The 21,425-nt window shown below is 41.8% G+C and overlaps 1 protein-coding gene and 1 long non-coding RNA gene across 6 annotated transcripts in view; one reads left to right on the forward strand and one right to left on the reverse strand.

Annotated features, from left to right (window-relative positions):
• LOC143642544 (uncharacterized) overlaps window positions 1-21,425 on the forward strand; it is a 79,049-nt gene that overhangs the window by 52,584 nt on the left and 5,040 nt on the right. The window contains exons 4-5 of one of the 4 annotated variants that reach the window (XR_013155720.1): window positions 1,582-1,621; window positions 14,591-16,740. This is a non-coding gene — a long non-coding RNA (uncharacterized LOC143642544). Of the gene's footprint in view, window positions 1-1,581; window positions 6,221-6,354; window positions 11,109-13,338; window positions 14,226-14,590; window positions 16,741-21,425 lie in introns of those variants that run through there. The other 3 variants (XR_013155723.1, XR_013155718.1, XR_013155722.1) reach the window with 3 other exon arrangements.
• TIMELESS (timeless circadian regulator) overlaps window positions 1-21,425 on the reverse strand; it is a 40,294-nt gene that overhangs the window by 13,468 nt on the left and 5,401 nt on the right. The window contains exons 2-15 of one of the 2 annotated variants that reach the window (XM_077111055.1): window positions 9,582-9,740; window positions 9,282-9,435; window positions 9,075-9,189; window positions 8,918-8,980; window positions 8,541-8,642; window positions 8,205-8,360; window positions 7,836-7,969; window positions 7,540-7,627; window positions 7,079-7,255; window positions 6,476-6,693; window positions 5,758-5,861; window positions 5,451-5,620; window positions 2,359-2,490; window positions 2,107-2,258 (exon numbers count right to left, since the gene is read on the reverse strand). In XM_077111055.1, the coding sequence (XP_076967170.1) occupies window positions 2,107-2,258; window positions 2,359-2,490; window positions 5,451-5,620; window positions 5,758-5,861; window positions 6,476-6,693; window positions 7,079-7,255; window positions 7,540-7,627; window positions 7,836-7,969; window positions 8,205-8,360; window positions 8,541-8,642; window positions 8,918-8,980; window positions 9,075-9,189; window positions 9,282-9,435; window positions 9,582-9,678 (1,862 nt within the window). In that variant the 5' untranslated portion in view covers window positions 9,679-9,740. The remainder of the gene's footprint in view (window positions 1-2,106; window positions 2,259-2,358; window positions 2,491-5,450; window positions 5,621-5,757; window positions 5,862-6,475; window positions 6,694-7,078; window positions 7,256-7,539; window positions 7,628-7,835; window positions 7,970-8,204; window positions 8,361-8,540; window positions 8,643-8,917; window positions 8,981-9,074; window positions 9,190-9,281; window positions 9,436-9,581; window positions 9,741-21,425) is intronic. The other variant, XM_077111056.1, reaches the window with a different exon arrangement.

Raw genomic sequence — 21,425 nt, forward strand, 5'->3', positions numbered from 1 at the left:
CAGGAACCGTTTAAAAAGTTGAAAAAGAGATTAGACTACATCCAGAGATATGAATGCAGGTGATTTGGATAGGACTAAGGTAAATCAAAATAAAGTGCAAAGAATATTATCATCCATATTTTAAAACGTCAATTTCTGTGTAAGACCAAGCGGAGAGATGTTTATTTGGTACACAGTAGTGTATTTCCTAATTTAACTGGTATAGTCAGTTTAGTGGAACCATAAATACATGGAATCTTGAATAGGGTGGGAGATCTGGTTGGTTTATCCAGGTTAGTGTGATCCCCTGAAATAAACAGAAAAATTCGGGCAGTGAATAAACAAGTATTTGCAAAGTTCCTTGGGGAACTGAGGAGAAAGAAGGAAACATTCAACTTCCCCATTTGGAGAATTTCTGATATTCTCGCAAGCAGCGGGGACAGCCAAATCAATAGGCTGAGCCCTCGATATTGGGGTTTGCCCCTATGAAATTTATTTCTGCAAAGGATAGGCTAAGCCTACTTAAAATTAGGCTTAAGAGTCAACCCCAGAGAACCTCTTTTATTGCTCAGATGTGGCCTAAGCCAACTTGGCAGGTAAATTCACTGCCCTCCCCCACTACGTGGGACATAATTCCTGGGGGTGTAAATCTCCCTGGCAACGGGGGACAGAATTACCAGGATGAGCTGGGACCTGGCATCAAGGGATTGAGAAGGCCTTCTTGACCAAAAGGGGGAGCAGAGAAATGAGACAAAATAAAGTTTTAGTGGCTGAGAGATTTCAAACAGAGTTGAGAGGTTATCCTGGAGGTTATTCTTATGCATGATATAGACATCCCTTTTTAGTTTATGGTAAATATAAGAGGCTGAAGAGAAGTACCTGAAATTGTTGATCTGTGTTCCAGTACCCTTGATTCTCGAAGACGATTGTATGAAGATATAACTTTTACAATGTGACTGTGTGATTGTGAAAACCTTGTGTCTGATGCTCCTCTTACCCAGGGTATGGACAGGTGAATAAAAAATATGGATAAAAAATAAATAATAGGGGAATAAGGTGTAAAATAAATTGGGTATATGGAAGTACTAGCGGTCAATGAGAGGGAGGGGTAAGAGGTATGGTGTGTATGAGTTTTTTTCATTTAATTTTTTTTTCTGGGGTGATGCAAATGTTCTAAAAAATGATCAGTGTGATGAATACAGAACTATATGATGATATTGTGAGCCACTGATTGTAAACCACGTATAGAATATATGTGTGTGAAGATCTGTGAATCAAATATATATATATATATATATATTTTACCATTTAAATTTTTTGTTTCATTTTAATTACTCCCAAATCATTTATCCAAACTAAGAAAATTTACATACACATACATACACACATGAGCAACAAAACATGTGTTTCATCATTAGAATAATAAATATACACGAGCTCCCAATCGATGTTCAGAAAAGAGAATCTCAATGGTACTAAAACGCTCTGGGCTTTGCTGTGTTTCACGACCCTGGTAATCTTTTCACTTTTAGTTATCTGCATTTAAAGAAACCATGTCATTTATCCACCAAACTAAGAGCCTTTTTTTTTTTCTTAACATAGATGGGTACCAGGAAACGAACCCAAGCCTCCGGCATGGCAGGTGAGAATTCTCCCACTGAGCCACCATCACACTACCCTCTAAGGTGCTTTTGAGAGAGAAAGAAGGGCATAATCTAACAGAACAGCAGGACATCAGGCATGATTTGAAGGATTCATCATAGCTAAAATATATATATTTTTAATGTTAATAATGAATTGCATACTTGAAAGTGGTTAAAATGGGAAACTTAATATTGTCTATGTGTTCTCATAACTTTTTTGCAAGTTTAAAATGGTTATCTTTGGCAAGTGGAATAGTCTTTCATTTTTTTTCCAATTAACTATGTTTTTTTATATTTCTTAATAACAACAACCAACAAACTAATCAAAACTTCCCAGAACTCAGTACTCAATAGAGAGCCAAGTGATTCTGATTGGACTTCTCTCTTTTGAAGACTGAGATCCTTGTACCATAAGTGAGAGCTTCTCCTTGCTCCCAAAAGCCCAGGAGCTACATCCAGGAGGGTGAGTAGATGGGATTCTTACCGAGCAGACCTCAGAAGGGTAAGGGCCTGTGGGGCCTGGCCAGCCAGGAGACAGTCTTGGATCCGCAACATGGCTTCAGCTCGTTGCTCTTCCACTGACACCTCTGAGGCTGCGTCAAAGGGAACCATGGAGTCCAAACTGAGCTCAGGATCCTAGAGATGGAAAAGGCTATGGGAACAGAGAGAAGGGAAACCCAGACTAACTACCCAGAGCACTACCCTCAGGAAAGATAGGGTTTCTACAGCCACCTACCTGGGCACAGAATTGTAGCTGCTCAGCCAGGGCTGGCCACATAGACTCCAGTTCCTCTGGGCTATAGGAGACATTACCAGAAGCAATGGGCTGGTCTAGGACCTTCTTCTTCTTTCTCTTCTTCTGCTTGTTCTATAGGGGAAGTAGTGTGTTAGAATGGCAGAAAAGCTAAGGAGGCCTTTTCCCCATCATTGAGAAATTAATTAATTAATTCAAAGAATGCCCACTATGTGCTACTCATAAGCAATGGGGAAGCAATAGTAAACAGCATATTGTCCTTGCCCTTGAGAAGCTTGTACTCTAGTCGGGGAGAGAGATAAACAGGCAATTCCATTACAGTGTAGACAAAATATATGATGTGGGTGAATATAAGATGCCATGGCAAAACACAGGAATAGCACCTGACTCATTCCTTGGGGTCAAAGGTTTCCTAAGAGCAGTGCTATCTTAAGCAGAAATCTGCAGAATGAACAGATTTCCAATGAGGCTCAAATAAGAAATTCTACATGAAAAGGCCCTATAAAATGCATAGCACTATGTAAAGAGGATCTATAATTTTTTCTCTTAAAAAGCAGAATAAGAGTCAATACTCAAACTTACTCCACCCTATACCCCACCTATTATGGTTCTGAACCAATCTTTGATGTGGGTAGTCAAGGGGTACACAGGATGGACTGGAAGGGCCTTGAAGTTCATAGTTAAATAGGTAAACAGATGCTCCCTTCAAGAAAATTCTAATCAGATACACAAAAGGTTAACATGAACTCTGGAGTCCAGCAGATCTGGATTTGAGTCATAACCTAGCCACTTACCAGTGAAACCTTGGGTGAGTTACTTAACCTCTGAATGTATACCTCCCAGGACTGTTTTGAGGATTACATGAAGACTTAGGCACAGTGTGTGACACATTGTAAACACTCCATAAATGATAGCACCTATTATTATTGATAAGATAGTAGAAACTTGAGTGTAAAAATATCTTTCAGCAAAGTCTCACTGCCCCTTTCAAGTCCAGTTCTGACAGAATTTTTAGCTGCAGCAACTAGAATTATAAGAAGGTTCTGGTACAAAACCCTTTCTTACAAAGCAAAGACCTTGCATCTCCAGGATACAAATTCCTTGAGGTTTTCATCTTGTCCCTGATGTTTCACTTATTATTTCACTTTAAACTTATTGTACATCCTTTAATAGGCTATAAGTTACCATCTTAATTTTATGGATCTGAAGACTGAAAAGGGCAGCTTCTAATAGTAGTTCTAATACAGGACTAGATTCCAGACCTCTAACTTAAGGATCCAACACACCGCAATGCTTGTGAAGTATAACTAGGACACATTACAGCATAATTACTAAACTTCAAAATCATGAATCCCCAGGGTTTATGTGCACGTGGTAGATGTTCAAGAAATGTCTGCTGAATGAAATAAGATATTTATGGTAGATAAGGGGTTAAATTTAAGCTACTGTTCACCCAAATATGGGAGTTCTTAGTCTGAAAATAAGGCAGGAATAGCAAAACACAACAAGAAGTAAATAAAAAAATTCTGTCCTGTTAGAGATAAAAGATCTTACAAAGATCCTTTTTTTGACGTATAAGCAGGGGGAAACTAATTCAAAAAATTAAGCTTCTAATTTGCATATTGTAAAACTACATTTATTGAATATTCTTCAACATAAACTTTCTGAATGCATTTGAACTAGCTCAGAATAAGAAAGACCTATACAGTGGGTTGGCTAAAGCTTCTATAGCTCTGTAAGAGCAGATAGTCTTCTAGCAGATACATTTTTGCTTCTACATACTTGTACCTATTGCAGTATCAAAAAATTCATAAATGGAACTTGATTCAGCCATTTCTTTCCCATTCTCAGATTAACTTTTTTTTTGTATGCTGTATGGTGGGGGTCACATTTCATTCTTTTTCGATGTCACAATCCCATTACTGAACACCATTTGTGGATTTTTGGCGGGGGGATAGGGGGTAGTGAATGGGCTGGGAATTGAACCCAGGTCTCCCGCACAGCAGGTGAGAACTTTACCAGTGAACTACCCTTGCACTCCTCCCTCAGATTAACTTTCTATCTGGTAATTACTGGTTTGAATCGCTTTTACTTTTTCAAAATAAGTTCATCCTTCCTCTAGTGGCCTTAACGTCTGAACAATCTCAGCTTCTGTGTTCCCATCACCTGCACTCATTCTATGCTTGCTCTAAATTTAGGAAATCTCCAGCTTTACTCACCTTTACCACAAAGAGCAAGTCTCCATTTATGGTATATGCATATATTATAGGAATTAGCAGAATTCTACCTGAATAAAATGGAATAACTTACAAGAGGTTGAAAAATCACACTATTATTAATTTCTTTGTTTTGTCTCTTCCTTACTCTGAAGCAAAAGCTAAAATACTTGTGCCAGTTTGAAGCTATTATATACCCCAGAAAAGCCATGTCCTTTTTCTTGATCCTATTTTGTGGGGTGAGACCCTTGATAAGATTGTTTCCATAGAGACTGACCCTCTCAATTGTGGGTGTGTACTTTGATTAGATAGGAATGTGATCCCACTTATTCAAAGTGGGTCTAGATTAGTTTACTAGAGTCCTTTAGAAGAGGAACCACTTTGGAGAAATCTAGATGCAGATGCTTGGAGAACAGTTGCTTCAGTGCTAACATGAGACCCAGACATTTGGAGCTGCAGAAAGAAAATGCGACTAGGGAAGCTGTTTGAAACCAGAAGCCAAAGACCCAGCAGATGCCAACCCTGTGCCTTCCCAACTGATAGAGGTGTTCTGGACACATCAGCCTTTCTTCAGTCAAGGTATCTTTCTCTGGATGCTCTAGTTCGGACATTTTTATGGCCTTAGAACTGTAAACTTGTAATTTATTAAATTCCCTTTTTGAAAGCCAAAAAAAAAAATTAAGCTAATAGAGCAAACTATAGAAGACTCACATCTACAACATCAACAAAATTCTTGCCCTCTTAGTTCAGAGTATTTCTAACAGATAAGCTTAAGCAGCAGAAAAATGTAAGGAGAGAGAGGTCCTGTCCTTCACCATGCCCTCACAGCCCTTTCCACATTCTGGGGTTGCCCAGTACCTGAACTACCAGGTTCCTGCGGCTCCGACAGAATCGCTCCAACATCTTGAGAAAGAGGTGGGTGGTTTCCACCAGGTCACGAAGGAAAGAACGGGGCTGCCATCTCTCATCGAACTTTCGAAAGAGTGCCAAGAACAGTTCTCGGTACTCCATCACATAGAAAATGTTATCTAGAAATGGAAAGAAAAAGGAATGGAAGGACTAATCTGGAAAACTTGGGAGAAGAGATGAAATTGGGCCTGGGAAGAGTGAGATTCTGATCAAGAAACAGAGAAGGATGGGATCAGGAACTAGGTCAGGGCCTCACTCTTGATGATGCGGCTGCTCTCCCTCACAGCCTCATCTGGGGATGTGTCCATCTCATTCACTGTAGCCAGGAGTTCCTGATAGGCCTTCAGAGCCAGATGCATCCTGCGAGGTGAAGTAAAGAGATGAAATGGAGGATGTCATGGTCAGCTTCATGTGTCAACTTGGCCAACTGGTGGTACCTGTTTGTCTGGTTGGGCAAGTGCAGGCCTGTCTGTTGCAATGATCACGTCAGCTGCATCCACGGCTGATTCCATTTGTAATCAGCCAAGGGGAGTGTCTTCCACAATGAGTGATGCTCAATCTAATCACCGGAAGCCTTTTAAGGAGGATTCAGAAGAGACAGGCTCTCTTCCTGCTTTGGCCGGCAAGCCTCTCCTGTGGAGTTCGTCCAGACCCTCCATCAGAATCGTTGGCTTCACAGCCTGCCCTGCAGATTCTGGACTCTGCGTTCCCGTGGTCACGTGAGACACTTTTATAAATTTTATATTTTGAGTGTTCCCTGTTGATTCTGTTTCTCTAGAGAACCCTAACTAATACAGAGGATAATTCAGGGTACTAACTGGCTTACAGAAACACTCTCCTCTTCTCCCTAAAGGCTTCCAAAACCTGACCACCTCAACTCTGAAACAGGACAAAAAGGATCATTTGGAACTCGGGCACTCAGATTCCCAGCTTGGCCAAGATCCCTACTCTGATCCCAACCCCATTCCCCTCACCGGCGTGCCCAAGAGGCAGCTTCCTTGCGATCAGTCAGCATCATCTCATAATAGTTGGTGAGGTTCTGCTCAATGAAGTGGAAGGTGCGGACACTGAGGGTCTCAGAAACCAGGCCTGGGCGGAAGGAGGCAGCTCGGTTGAAGGCCATGAAGAAAGCCAAGGCCCACATGTAGTAAGTTTCATCATGCTGCTGAGCCTTTTCTCGAAGCAGGTGATCCTAATGTCCAGAGAAAAAAGGGCCTCAGGGACTCCAACTTCCTCCTGTCTTATGATGATTGGGGTGGGGGATGGACGACAACGACGGGACCCTGAAACCACTGTTAATAATATTCTGGAGCTACAATTCTGAACTCTCTTGGAGTCTCTAGGTCTCTCCTGTCTTCTGGAACAATATCGCTAGAGTCTTTTTTGTCATGCCAATAACCCACTCCCTCTTGAACTTTTCACCATCTCTAGGGGCACCCTAAATCCTTCCAACCTACCAGTCCATACCCAGGGTCAGCTGCTCAAGGGATCAACTCACCTGGCCCTTCTTACCCACCAATGGCCCACCTCTCTATTCTATCCTGGAATAGCTCCATATCCTTCTTTTAGGCTCTCACCTTTACTGAGCCCATGAGACGGTTATAACAGTTCTCCAGGAACTCAGAGCAGAAATCTCTGAGGAAAAGTCTCACATTGAGGGCAGAGCGGCGCTGAGTGGACAGCTCCCGGGCAGACTGGTGACGTTTAGGTACCCTTCGTGGCTGCTTTCCCAAATCTGAACTGTAGTTCCGGAGCTGGGGGTGAATTGAGGGATTAGAATTACTCCTAACCATCATCCTCCCCTTGCAGCTTTTTTGACATCCCTGGTGCTGCGATTTTCTCAGAAGAAACTCTTAGACGAGTCTTTTCTTCTAGTACTAAGTAGGCAAAGACAACATGTTAATGTCAGAGCCTCTATTTCTCCTACTGTCCCCAACTTTCTAAGCCCAAGTACAGAAGAGCTTTAATCTCAGAGAAAGTTACCTTTCTTAGGCCCTCAACTCCATAATGTTCCCCTCCCAGATGTGAGCATACTCACATTGTGAAGACCTTTGTGAAAGATAAGGTCTCTCTCCCCAATGGATTTCAGCCCCTGGACAATATAAGAGCCCCCAAATCGAGAATGCCTGAAGGAAAAAAAAGTTCAAGGTGATTCCTCAAGTCTCTGAAAGCTTTATCACCATTTTCATTCATCAGCGTAGTAGAGGGTATTATAATGTAAAATGTCATCCAGTCACCACTGTCTTAGAGAGTTTGGCCAAAGTCCTCAGCATTTTATGGGGATTAGAATGGGCAGGCACAGGAGCATGGGGAGAATAGCTCTCTGCCTCTCACCTGTTGCCTCGTTGAAGGGCTCGAGTCTTCTTTTCTGCCAACTCTCGCTGGCGCAAGATCTCCAGTTCTGCCACATCTGTGCTCCGTTCCTGAGCTAAGCGCCCTTGCCCTACTCCTGCCAGCTGCTCAGGATTCTAGATTTAGAATGAGGGAAAAGTCAGAAGATGTCCTTATCCTCAGTTCAGTCTTAACAGGGACAGAAAGAGTGAACAAAACAAGACTGTTGATGAGACGCTGTACTTGGGGCATGGCTACTCTACTTGTCATCTGACTTTGCCCAAATAATTCAACTGTTTTTACAACAGCAATTCTGGTGGCATAGAAGAAAAGACCTGGGTGAGGGTACTGAAGCAACAGGCAGGGTCTCACCTGGTCACGGAACATAAGAGAGATAATCTCTAGCACATGTAGGCTCCACTGCTGCTCAGCAGACGAGCTGGCCAGAAAGAGCAGCAGGTCATCCAGGCCGGTGAGGTGAATTGCCCAGAGAAGCTGGTCATGGACACTGGCATCATCATCAATCCTCTGGGCAGGGAACAGTGAGGGGAAAAAGAGAAGCCATTCAGTTCTATGACTCTGCCTTGAGGTTCTCCACCTCAATCCTTGACCAAGATTCTTCCCCCAGCCTTGTCAAAGGACAGAAAAGTCTAAAAAGGACAGCAAAACTCAACTACACATAGAGCTCAGACTACCCAAGACCCTCACCTTCTCCTGATCAGGGTCGGCTGGGACATGGAGAATATTTCTAACCAGGAGCAGGATTCGCTCAATCAGCAAATTGTCTTCTTCTTGTCGTTCTTCCCAGCCCTGGACAGAAGAATTAGAGGAAGAAACTTCCCATGAAAGGAAGGTGGCATCTACCCTAGCTGGAGGACTCAGATACAGAGGAGAATCATGATTAAGACAAAAGGAAACAAAGACTTCAAGCAGTCCTGAGATAGCCAGAGGCTATGGATAGTACCACCGGCTGAGAACCCATCTCTAAACTCAGCGTCTCCTGACAATGTCCAGGTTAGGACTCTGCCCAGAGGAGGTGCAAGGTACTTGTTTCATGGTACCTTTGAGGGTAGATGTCTACTCACCAGCTGCAGTAACTCATACAAAGTCTCACTGAAGACTCCAAAAGCCTTCTCACTGGCAAAGGCCTAGGAAATAGAGGCTTGGACTTTAATGGCACCCACCCACTCTTTCCCCATTACCTTTGAACTTTGCCCCAGGGACTCTAAAGCAAAGTCTCACCTCTTTGTATGCCTGCAGATAAGTTAGCACCTGTAGAAAGTGGTGCCGGAAGCTGGGCTCCGTGGGCACTCTGCCAAAACAGAGCAAGGCTGGTTGTGTCAAGTTCACCATCAGCCTGGGGACACAATGAAGGAAGGAGAAGTAAAAATTTAAGGCACAGACACTAATGGCTGGCACATGGTTAAAGTTAAAGGCTGGGAAATCAACCTGATAACTGCATCAAAGAGTGGCTTGTCCTGGTGGTGCTGGGTAAGGATGGGTAGAAGGTCACTCTGTAGGATTTGGGCTGCCCCCAACTGCTGTCGCATATCTCGTGTCTCATCCTCATGCCTCAAGTAGCGGATCAAATCCTTCACACTCTCTTCAGGGACAGAATAAACATGTGTGAAATGCTGGAAGACACTCCACCTAGGCCCATGTTCTTTTTCATACCCATGGCTTGAGAAAGTCAACAGACCTCCTTAATCCAGCAATTTCTTTTAACTGTTTCCTCAAAAAGGTACTCACCTAAACAATCTGGTTCCTTGTGGTAAGTGTCTCCCTCCAAGTACCCAAGGGCACTACATGTGGCTAGAAGTTCACAATTCATCATGTCTAAGTCCATACATCAGCAGACCAACAGGAAAGTAAGGTAAGCAGAGACAGGGGAGACAAAAATTAGGAGGCCTGCAGAGACAGGGAAAGATAACAAATGTTGGGCCCTCTCATGAAAGGGAGAGAGGAACAGGATAGGACCTAAAACTCAAGATATTCTGAACAAGAACTTCAAATGCTTCACTTTGATCAGAACCAAAAGGGTCGCTCCCAGTCCCAAAAAGGTTCCAAGCCTAAGAATTAAGCATCTGTCACACACTCTAACCTAGGTCTGATAAACTGTAGAAACATTCTGTTTCAGAGTGAGGAAAACCTATTAGAAAGAAAGGTTGATTAGAGAAGGGCATTAATTCTGAGACTTTTCCCCTTAGGGAGAGGTAGGGGGGAATGAGCTTACTTCATTAAAATTGCCAGACACAGCATCTCTCTTCCACATATACTGCCACAGTTCTTATATACTAGAGAAATTAAGAAAACCCAGTCTTGACCATACAGTGATTCCACTTAGGGCTTGATATATCTAAGGAGCCCTTAGACTTCTGGGGCATTGAGGAAATATAGAGGTTTCTTCACCATCTTCCCCAAAATTAATCTCAAATGTGGGTAATCTTAATAGAAACCAACAACTAACAAGCTAATCAGGTAGGCACAGATGGAGAATCCTGGACGTTTCAGAACCTGGCACACAGACACATATAAACACATTACACTCACTAACTTGCACATGTGGAAGATCAGGAATATTCATCAGTTCTGTCCTCCTGGTACCTCCAGCCATACTGTTCTCTCAGTCCCTGGTAGCATCCTCTAAAAAGTCTCCTTCTAGTAGCCCTGAAACCTACCTCTAGCCCAACTTCACCCATTCCCCCACAGGAAGTGCATAGAGTACAAGAGCTAACGTTTAATATCCAATGTTATCTCCCTGCATTTATGTAATTGGTTTACCTCTCCAGGCTTTATGCTATCTCTCCATCCCTACCCAGTGCTAACCTACTTTCTGACTCTGCTCAGCCCAACAGTATAGCAAGCCAGCAAAACACTCACTGAATGACTAGGAGGACAGAAAGGGAAGAGACTCCCTCTGCCTAACTCTTTCCCATGGAACCTACAGACCTTGAAACATGGGCTCCTGTGAGTTATGTGAAATCCCTGACATTCCTCAAAGATGCATCTAGCTTTCTCAGACACACTACTGTGAGCACATGTGCATACGTGTAAATGTATGCACACACACACAACCACACACAGAGATTGAAAAGGCTTCCCTGTCTGCTCTTTCCTCTAAGTGGCAGGCAGGGAAGCTAACAAAAATAGATAATAGACTGTCTGAAAGATGCTGAGTCAGTACATCCTTTTCAAAATAAGATATAACATCACACTCCGGCAATAAAAGGGAAGAAGTGATAAGGTCTTTTTTTTTTTATTCACATAACAACATACAAACACAAACATTTTACCATATGATCATTCCATTCTTGATATATAATCAATTACTCACAATATCAAGTGATAAGGTCTTTGAACAGCAGAGATAAAGCTGTACACAGGAAGGCCCCAGATAGGTAACCTAACAGTCTTCCCAGCTGCCTTTCCCCTCCATTTCCATTGTAAATCAAGTCTAAGTAAGGATTCAGGATATATAAAAATGGCCCCAATAGGCATTGTAAAGTGGTGCAGCCATTCTAGGAATCAAGTTTGGTAGTCCCTCAGAAAATTGAAAATAGAATCGTATGACTCAGGCAATCCCACTTCTTGGTATATACCCCAAAGAACTGAAAGCACGTACTTGAAAATATATTTGTAAATCAATGTTCAAAGCAGCATTATGCACAATAGTCAAAAGGTAGAAGCAACCCTGGAGTCCATCAGCAGAGAATTGATAAACAAAATGTGGTATATACACATAATGGAGTATTAATCAGCCATAAAAAGAAATGAATTCTGATGCATGCTGCAACATGGATGAAACTTGAAAACATCATGTTGAATCAAAGAAGCGGGACACAAAAAGGCAAATACCATATTGTATGATCTTGCTTAAATGAAACACCTAGATCAGATGCAAATTTCATAGTGACAGATTACAGGGGCTGGGGAAGGGAAGGAGAGGGAAAGGGGGAGGTATTGCCTAATGGGTACAGAGTTTCTGTTTGAGGTGATGAAAAAGTTGGGATGATGGATATTGGTGATAGCACAATATTGTAAATGCAATTAATAATACTGAATCATACACTTAAAAGTGGTTAAAATGGGAAGTTTTGACTTCTATATGTTATTATGATAAAAAGTTAAAAAAAAAAAAATCCCCAGCAGAGCATTCACACCTCTGCTCCTAAAACATCATTTTACCTGACAAGCAAAATAACAGAGGGCGTATCAGCCATTGTTCCCAGTTACCAAAATGGGGCAGAATAATGGGTGGGAGATAGGAGGAGGAAATAGAGAAAGAGTAGTTTCAGCAGATGAGGAATGGAAAAGGTTATGAAAGGGATACAGGACTATGGGTTCTAATCCTCTCCAGTTTTGATCAAACCAGGCTGCAGAGCAAGACAAAACAGAGAAATAAATGGGTTAGATGACTTATTGTAAAGCTCCAGGTCAAGGGAGATGAGGCAAGCCAGCCAGCTGGGGCCCATTCATTGGAACCTGAATAAAAGAGCTCTCTCAAGAGGAGTTTCAGCCCTCCCTCTCTCAAGTGTATTAAAAAGTCAGCCAGGTGCTAGCGAGGTTGTAGAAAAACTGGACTTTCATTCATCACTAGTAGGAATGCAAAATGCTACAGCCACTTTGGAAGACAGTATGGATGTTTCTTACAAATCTAAACATAGGCTTAGCATATAATGCAGAAATTGAATTCCTAGGTATTTATCCAGAGAAGGTGAAAACTGATACCCACTCATGGTGTCAAACCTGCATGCCAATACTTATAGCAGCTTTATTCATAATTGCTAAAAATTGGAAGCAACCAAGAGGCTCTTGAATAGGTAAGTGAATAAACGAACTGCAATACTTCTACATAATGGAATATTATCCAGCAATCAAAAGAAATGAACAAACAGGATTCGAATAGGCATGGAGGAATCCTAACTATATATTGCTAAGTGAAAGAAGTCACAGTCTGAAAAAGCTACATATTATCTGATTCCATTTATTTGACATTCTGGAAAAAGGCAAAATTAACAAAGACAGTAAAAAGATCAGTGGTTGTCAGGGATTCAGGAGGAAAGGTGGGAGGGTGAATAGGTAGAGTGCCATTTATTTTTAGGGCAGTTAAATTATTTTGTGCAATATTGTAATGGTGGATACACGACATTACACATTTGTTAAAATTCATACAAAGAATGCATCCTAACATAAACTATGGTCTTTAGTTAATAATAATAATGTGCCAATATTGTTATATCAACTATAACAAATATACCTCTAATGGGAACTCTCTGTACCTTTTGCATATTTTTTTCCTGTAAACCTAAAACTATTCTTAGTTTCCAGGCTGCTATGACAAATACCATACAATAGGTTGGCTTAAACAACAAGAATTTATTGGCTCATGGTTTCAGAGGCCAAAAGGCTTGCTTCCTCCTGGGGTCCACAGTGTTCTTGCTGGCTGCAATCTTTGGGTTCCTTGGCTTTCCCTTCACATGGCAATGTCCTCTCCTTTCTCTTCCAGGTTCCCACTGATTTACGACTTCTCTTTGTGGCCTTCTCTTGTTAAGGACTCCAGTAATAGGATTAAGACCTATGCTGATTTAGTTGGGTCATACCTTAACGAACAATAATAGCTTCAAAGATCCTATTTGCAGATATCCCTTTTCAATTTATGGTATATTTGAAAGGCTAAAGGGAAGTACCTGAAACTATAGAGCTGTGTTCCAGTAGCCGTGTTTCTTGAAAATGATTGTTTGAAAATATAACGTTTACAATGTCACTGTGTGACTGTGAAAACTTTGTGTCTGATGCTCCCTTTATCTAGGATATGGACAGATGAATAAAGAATATGGATTAAAAAAATAAACAAATAATAGTGGAAAAAGGTTAAAATATATTATTGGGTAGATGGAAATACTAGTGGTCAATGAGAGGGAGGGTAAGGGGTTCCGTATGTATGAGTTTTTTCTTTCTTTTTCTGGAGTGATGCAAATGTTCTAAAAAATGATCATGGTGATGAATATACAACTATGTGATGATATTGTGAGACACTGATTGTACACCATGTATAGAATGTTCGTATGTTAGGAATGCTTGTGTTTGTATGCTGTTTATCAACAAATATAGTTGAAAAAAAGATCCTATTTGTAATGGATTCTCACTCACAGGAATGGAATTAAAACTAAAAACGTTTTTTTTCTGGAGTACATAATTTAATCTACCACATGCTCTAAAACATAAAGTCTATTTAGGAAAAAAAAAATCAGCCAAGGACAGAAAACTTGCAGTTCATCCTCTTATTTAGTTAAGAAATCACTATTCACCGGGTCTCTCTGGTCTTACCTCCTTCTCCCTGACCCATGCTTATAATCCCTAACCGTATCATCCCCACATCACAATACCCAACCAACCCACTATTTCCTCCTCTGGTTGTCTCCCACTCCCATAAGAATATAAACATACATGTCATAAGACATTGAGCCCTCTTATGGCCTCTAAACCTTTGCTCAGTCTATTCCCTCCATTTGGAAGCCCACTCTCCCTTATCTCCAAAAGTTCTAAACCTAGGAGACCTTCAAGATCCAGTTCAAAAGGTACTCACTCCTCAATGAAGCCTTCCCTGATATCCCACAGCAGGATGGGATCTGAGGACACATATTAGTGTGTATGTACTTCCTTGTCCAGGACTTAACTACTTTCTTACATTACCAGAACAGATCTTTTTCTCCCCTATTGGCTGTTGTCTTATACGTTTCTAAATGCACTTACTTCAGGAACTTTCATATGGAAGACATCATTCAGTAAAAAACTGTTGACTGCAACTTGGTATAAAAGATAGAACAATACAGCAGTAAGAAGATGGGGTCAGTGCTTTGGCTTTATTGGTTCCCTGCCTATTCTTAAACAAGTCAGTCTCAGCTTTCTCATCTGAAAAATAAGGGAAAGGATGCTGTGGCAGACTCGGAGATGCCCACCTGCTTGGATCTCACTTCAAGAAGGAACTTGCTGACTTTGGAAAAACCTAGAGAATGACAAGAGAGAAAGCTATGAGATTCTGAGAGAGCAGAGAATGACATAGCTAGGAGAATCAGAGAGTCTACCAGCCAGCGACCTTTGGAGATGAAGAAGGAAACGCCTCCCAGGGAGCTTCATCAAACAGGAGGCCAGGAGACAAAGCTCACAGTTAACGCTGTGTTTGCCATGTGCCTTTCCAGATGAGAGAGAAACCTTGCCTCTGTTCACCGCGTGCCTTCCTACTTGACAGAGAAATCCTGAACTATATCAGCCTTCTTGAACCAAGGTATCTTTCCCTGGGTGCCTTAGATTGGATATGTGTATTGACTGGTTTTAACTGGAACATTTTCTTGGCCTTAAAACTGTGAACTAGCAACTTATTCAATTCCCCTTTGAAAAGCATTTCTGTCTCTGGTATATTGCATTCCAGCAGCTAGCAAACTAGAAGAGAAGCGCTTGACAGAGAAGGCCTAGAATGTTTGAAGAGACTGTTGGTAGAAATGTGGACTCCGAAGAAAACGGTGATGAGGCCTTAGACAGAAAGGAGGCATGTGTGTTAGTGCAAACTGCAAAGAAGGCAATCCTTGTTTTAAAACAGCAGATAATCTGGTAAAATTGACCAGTGGCTTTGGCTGGAAGGCAGATTTTCAAAGGCATGAACTTGGAAATTTAGCAGAAGAGGTCTGCAAATTCAATGTGGAAAGTGCAGTCTGGTTTCTCCTCGCAGCTTACAGGGAATCTGACAGGAAAAAGATCAGATGAGAACTGAACTCTTGGGTACAAAGAAACCAGAAACTGAGGCTCTGGAAAATTCTGGGCTTCCAGGAGGGGAGAACCCAGAGAATAGTGCCCCACATGAGGTTTTAACCAAACATGGAACCAGTCAGCCATCATCTCAGAGAAAGTCAAGATGGACACGGAGTTATCCAGGAAGGATTTGTGGAAATTCCTTATGTCTGAGGGCATGATCCAAGGCTACTGCATCGAAAGCCAACGACAGTGCTGTGGGACCTGTATAGACAGAGCCCCTGCCAGTTTGGACTGGGGGGCTAAGAGAAGGGACACACTGGAGGAAACATAACTTCAGAGGCAAAGCCATGGAGGCTGAGGATCCGTAGGCAAAAAGCATCGGGCCATCCCTCTCTCAACCAACATGACAAGCAAACTCACTGCCCTCCCCCTCTCTATGTGGGACATGACTCCCAGGGGTATGAACCTTTCTGGCAATGTGGAACAGAAATCCTAGAATGAGCTGGGACTTGGCACCAAGGGATAGAAAAACTTCTCAACTGAGAGGGGGAGCAGAGAAATGAGACAAAGTATCAACGGCTGAGAGATTCCAAACAGAGTCGAAAGGTTATCCTGGAGGTTATTCTCGCCCATTAAACACCTATCACTTTGAACAGAGAGGCTGGAGGGAACTGCCTAAAAATGTAGAGCTGTGTTCCAGTAGCCATGTTGCTTGAACATGACTGTATAATGATACAGCTTTCACAACGTGACTGTGCAATCGTGAAAACCTTGTGTCTGACGCTTCTTTCATCTACCTTATGGACAGATGTGTAAAACATATGGATTAAAAATAAATAAATAATAGGAGGAAAAAATGTCAAAATAAATTGAGTAGATTGAAAGAAAAAAAAAAAAAAGAAGGAACTTGCTGTTTAGTTGCAAAGAATCCATTCACCTCAGTTTTTTAACTAAGGGCCTGTACTTCCTGGGCAGTACCCAGGCTAATTCCTGAAATAGAGTTGGGCATAAAAAGAACATGCAATAGGCCACGACAGAGAACAGAAACACAGTGTACCCCATTCTGGAACGGCTGAACCGACTAAGAGAATCCACTGCGGTGAGGTCCCCGAGAGGCGCACGCTTCCCCGGGCCGTGGCAGCTGGCGGCCGGAGCCCCACCCTCCCTCCTTCCCGGGCCAGCTGGGAGATTTGGAGCGGCGGTCCCTCAAGCCACGGCGGCCAGCGCCCCCCCCACGCGCGGCTTCCCGGGCCGGCTGGGAGCTTTGGATCGGCAACCCCCACAAGCCGTGGCGGCCAGCGCCCCCCCCCCCCCCACGCAGCTTCCCGGGCAAGGTGGGAGATTTGGATAGGAGGTCCCCCAAGCCGTGGAGGCCGGCGACCGGAGCCCCTTCCACACACATGGCTTCCTGGGCCGGCTGGGAACTATGGATCGGCACCCCCCCAGGCTGCGGCGGCCAGCGCCGCCCCCCCGACACACAGTTTCCCGGGCCGGCTAGGAGATTTGGATCGGCACTCCCCCAAGCCGCGGAGGCCGGCGCTCCCCGCCACGCGCGGCTTCCCAGGCCAGCTGGGAGATTTGGATCGGCACTCCCCCAAGCCACGGCGGCCGGCGCACCCCCACCACACGCAGCTTCCCGGGCTGGCTGGGAGCTTTGGATCGGCACGCCCCCAAGCCGCGGTGGCCGGCGCCACCCCCAGGCGCGGCTTCCCGGGCCGGCTGGGAGATTGAGATCTGCACTCTCCCAAGCCGCATCGGCTGGCGACCCTCCCCCACAGCGAGAGTCTTCCAAAGTTAAAGGGGCCACAGCATCTTTTACTGGTGGGACCTGCAGACAGACGAGCACCACATACTGGGCAGAATAAGAAAAACAGAGCCCCGAGACTTCATAGGAAAGTCTTTCAACCTGCTGGGTCCCACACCCAGGGAAATCTGATTAAATGTCCAGACGCCAGCAAAAAATAACGGATCACACCAGGAAAAGTGAAGATATGGCCCAGTCAAAAGAACAAACCAATAGCTCAAATGAGACACAGGAGCTGAGACAACTAATTCTGAATATACGAACAGAACTGGAAAACCTCTTCAAAAACCAAATCAATAAATTGAGGGAGGACATGAAGAAGGCATGGGCTGAACAAAAAGAAGAAATGGAAAGTCTGAAAAAACAAATCACAGAACTTACGGGATTGAAGGACAAAGTAGAAAAGATGGAAAAAACAATGGAAACCTACAATGGTAGATTTGAAGACACAGAGGCTAGAATTAGTGAACTGGAGGATGGAACATCTGAATTCCAAAAAGAAACAGAAACTATAGGGAAAAGAATGGAAAAATTTGAGCAGGGGCTCAGGGAATTGAATGATAATATGAAGCGCACAAATATACGTGTTGTGGGTGTCCCAGAAGGAGAAGAGAAGGGAAAAGGAGGAGAAAAACTAATGGAAGAAATTATCATTGAAAATTTCCCAACTCTTATGAAAGACCTAAAATTACAGATCCAAGAAGTGCAGCGCACCCCAAAGAGATTAGACCCAAATAGGCGTTCTCCAAGACACTTACTAGTTAGAATGTCAGAGGTCAAAGAGAAAGAGAGGATCTTGAAAGCAGCAAGAGAAAAACAATCCGTCACATACAAGGGAAACCCAATAAGACTATGTGTAGATTTCTCAGCAGAAACCATGGAAGCTAGAAGACAGTGGGATGATATATTTAAATTACTAAAAGAGAAAAACTGCCAACCAAGACTCCTATATCCAGCAAAATTGTCCTTCAAAAATGAGGGAGAAATTGAAACATTCTCAGACAAAAAGTCACTGAGAGAATTTGTGACCAAGAGACCAGCTCTGCAAGAAATACTAAAGGGAGCACTAGAGTCAGATACAAAAAGACAGAAGAGAGAGGTATGGAGAAGAGTGTAGAAAGAAGGAAAGTCAGATATGATATATATAATACAAAAGGCAAAATGGTAGAGGAAAATATTATCCAAACAGTAATAACACTAAATGTTAATGGACTGAATTCCCCAATCAAAAGACATACTGGCAGAATGGATTAAAAAACAGGATCCTTCTATATGCTGTCTACAGGAAACACATCTTAGGCCCAAAGATAAACATAGGTTGAAAGTGAAAGGTTGGGAAAAGATATTTCATGCAAATAACAACCAGAAAAGAGCAGGAGTAGCTATACTAATAGCCAACAAATTAGACTTCAAATGTAAAACAGTTAAAAGAGACAAAGAAGGACACTATCTACTAATAAAAGGAACAATTAAATAAGAAGACATAACAATCATAAATATTTATGCACCGAACCGGAATGCCCCAAAATATGTGAGGAATACACTGCAAACACTGAAAAGGGAAATAGACACATATACCATAATAGTTGGAGACTTCAATTCACCACTCTCATCAATGGACAGAACATCTAGACAGAGGATCAATAAAGAAATAGAGAATCTGAATATTACTATAAATGAGCTAGACTTAACAGACATTTATAGGACATTACATCCCACAACAGCAAGATACACCTTTTTCTCAAGTGCTCATGGATCATTCTCAAAGATAGACCATATGCTGGGTCACAAAGCAAGTCTTAACAAATTTAAAAAGATTGAAATCATACACAACACTTTCTCGGATCATAAAGGAATGATGTTGGAAATCAATAATAGGCAGAGTGCCAGAAAATTCACAAATACGTGGAGGCTCAACAACACACTCTTAAACAACGAGTGGGTCAAAGAAGAAATTGCAAGAGAAATTAGTAAATACCTCGAGGAGAATGAAAATGAAAACACAACATATCAAAACTTATGGGACGCAGCAAAGGCAGTGCTAAGAGGGAAATTTATTGCCCTAAATGCCTATATCAGAAAAGAAGAAAAGGCAAAAATGCAGGAATTAACTGTCCACTTGGAAGAACTGGAGAAAGAACAGCAAACGAATCCCAAAGCAAGCAAAAGGAAAGAAATAACAAAGATTAGAGCAGAAATAAATGAAATTGAAAACATGAAAACAATAGAGAAAATCAATAAGACCAGAAGTTGGTTCTATGAGAAAATCAATAAGATTGATGGGCCCTTAGCAAGATTGACAAAAAGAAGAAGAGAGAGGATGCAAATAAATAAGATCAGAAATGGAAGAGGAGACATAACTACTGACCTCACAGAAATAAAGGAGGTAATAACAGGATACTATGAACAACTTTACGCTAATAAATACAACAATTTAGATGAAATGGACGGGTTCCTGGAAAGACATGAACAACCAATTTTGACTCAAGAAGAAATAGATGACCTCAACAAACCAATCACAAGTAAAGAAATTGAATTAGTCATTCAAAAGCTCCCTAAAAAGAAAAGTCCAGGACCAGACGGCTTCACATGTGAATTCTATCAAACATTCCAGAAAGAATTAGTACCAACTCTCCTCAAACTCTTAAAAATAGAAGCGGAGGGAAAACTACCTAATTCATTCTATGAAGCCAACATCACCCTCATACCAAAACCAGGCAAAGATATTACAAAAAAAGAAAACTACAGACCAATCTCTCTAATGAATATAGATGCAAAAATCCTCAATAAAATTCTAGCAAATCGTATCCAACAACACATTAAAAGAATTATACATCATGACCAAGTAGGATTCATCCCAGGTATGCAAGGATGGTTCAACATAAGAAAATCAATTAATGTAATACACCATATCAACAAATGAAAGCAGAAAAATCATCTCAATTGATGCAGAGAAGGCATTTGACAAGATTCAACACCCTTTCCTGTTGAAAACACTTCGAAAGATAGGAATACAAGGGAACTTTCTTAAAATGATAGAGGGAATATATGAAAAACCCACAGCTAATATCATCCTCAATGGGGAAAAATTGAAAACTTTCCCCCTAAGATCAGGAACAAGACAAGGATGTCCACTATCACCACTATTATTCAACATTGTGTTGGAGGTTCTAGCCAGAGCAATTAGACAAGAAAAAGAAATACAAGGCATCAAAATTGGAAAGGAAGAAGTAAAACTATCACTGTTTGCAGACGATATGATACTATACGTCGAAAACCCGGAAAAATCCACAACAAAACTACTAGAGCTAATAAATGAGTACAGCAAAGTAGCAGGTTACAAGATCAACATTCAAAAATCTGTAGCATTTCTATACACTAGTAATGAACAAGCTGAGGGGGAAATCAAGAAACGAATCCCATTTACAATCGCAACTAAAAGAATAAAATACCTAGGAATAAATTTAACTAAAGAGACAAAAAACCTATATAAATAAAACTACAAAAAACTGCCCAAAGAAATCACAGAAGACCTAAATAGATGGAAGGGCATACCGTGTTCATGGATTGGAAGACTAAATATAATTAAGATGTCAATCCTACCTAAATTGATCTACAGATTCAATGCAATACCAATCAAAATCCCAACAACTTATTTTTCAGAAATAGAAAAACCAATAAGCAAATTTATCTGGAAGGGCAGGGTGCCCCGAATTGCTAAAAACATCTTGAGGAAAAAAAAACGAAGCTGGAGGTCTCACGCTGCCTGACTTTAAGGCATATTATGAAGCCACAGTGGTCAAAACAGCATGGTATTGGCATAAAGATAGATATATCGACCAATGGAATCGAATAGAGTGCTCAGATATAGACCCTCTCATCTATGGACATTTGATCTTTGATAAGGCAGTCAAGCCAACTCACCTGGGACAGAACAGTCTCTTCAATAAATGGTGCCTAGAGAACTGGATATCCATATGCAAAAGAATGAAAGAAGACCCATATCTCACACCCTATACAAAAGTTAACTCAAAATGGAT

The sequence above is a fragment of the Tamandua tetradactyla genome, chromosome 7, assembly GCF_023851605.1.
Source record: "Tamandua tetradactyla isolate mTamTet1 chromosome 7, mTamTet1.pri, whole genome shotgun sequence".
In the NCBI taxonomy this organism is placed as follows: Eukaryota; Metazoa; Chordata; class Mammalia; order Pilosa; family Myrmecophagidae; genus Tamandua; species Tamandua tetradactyla.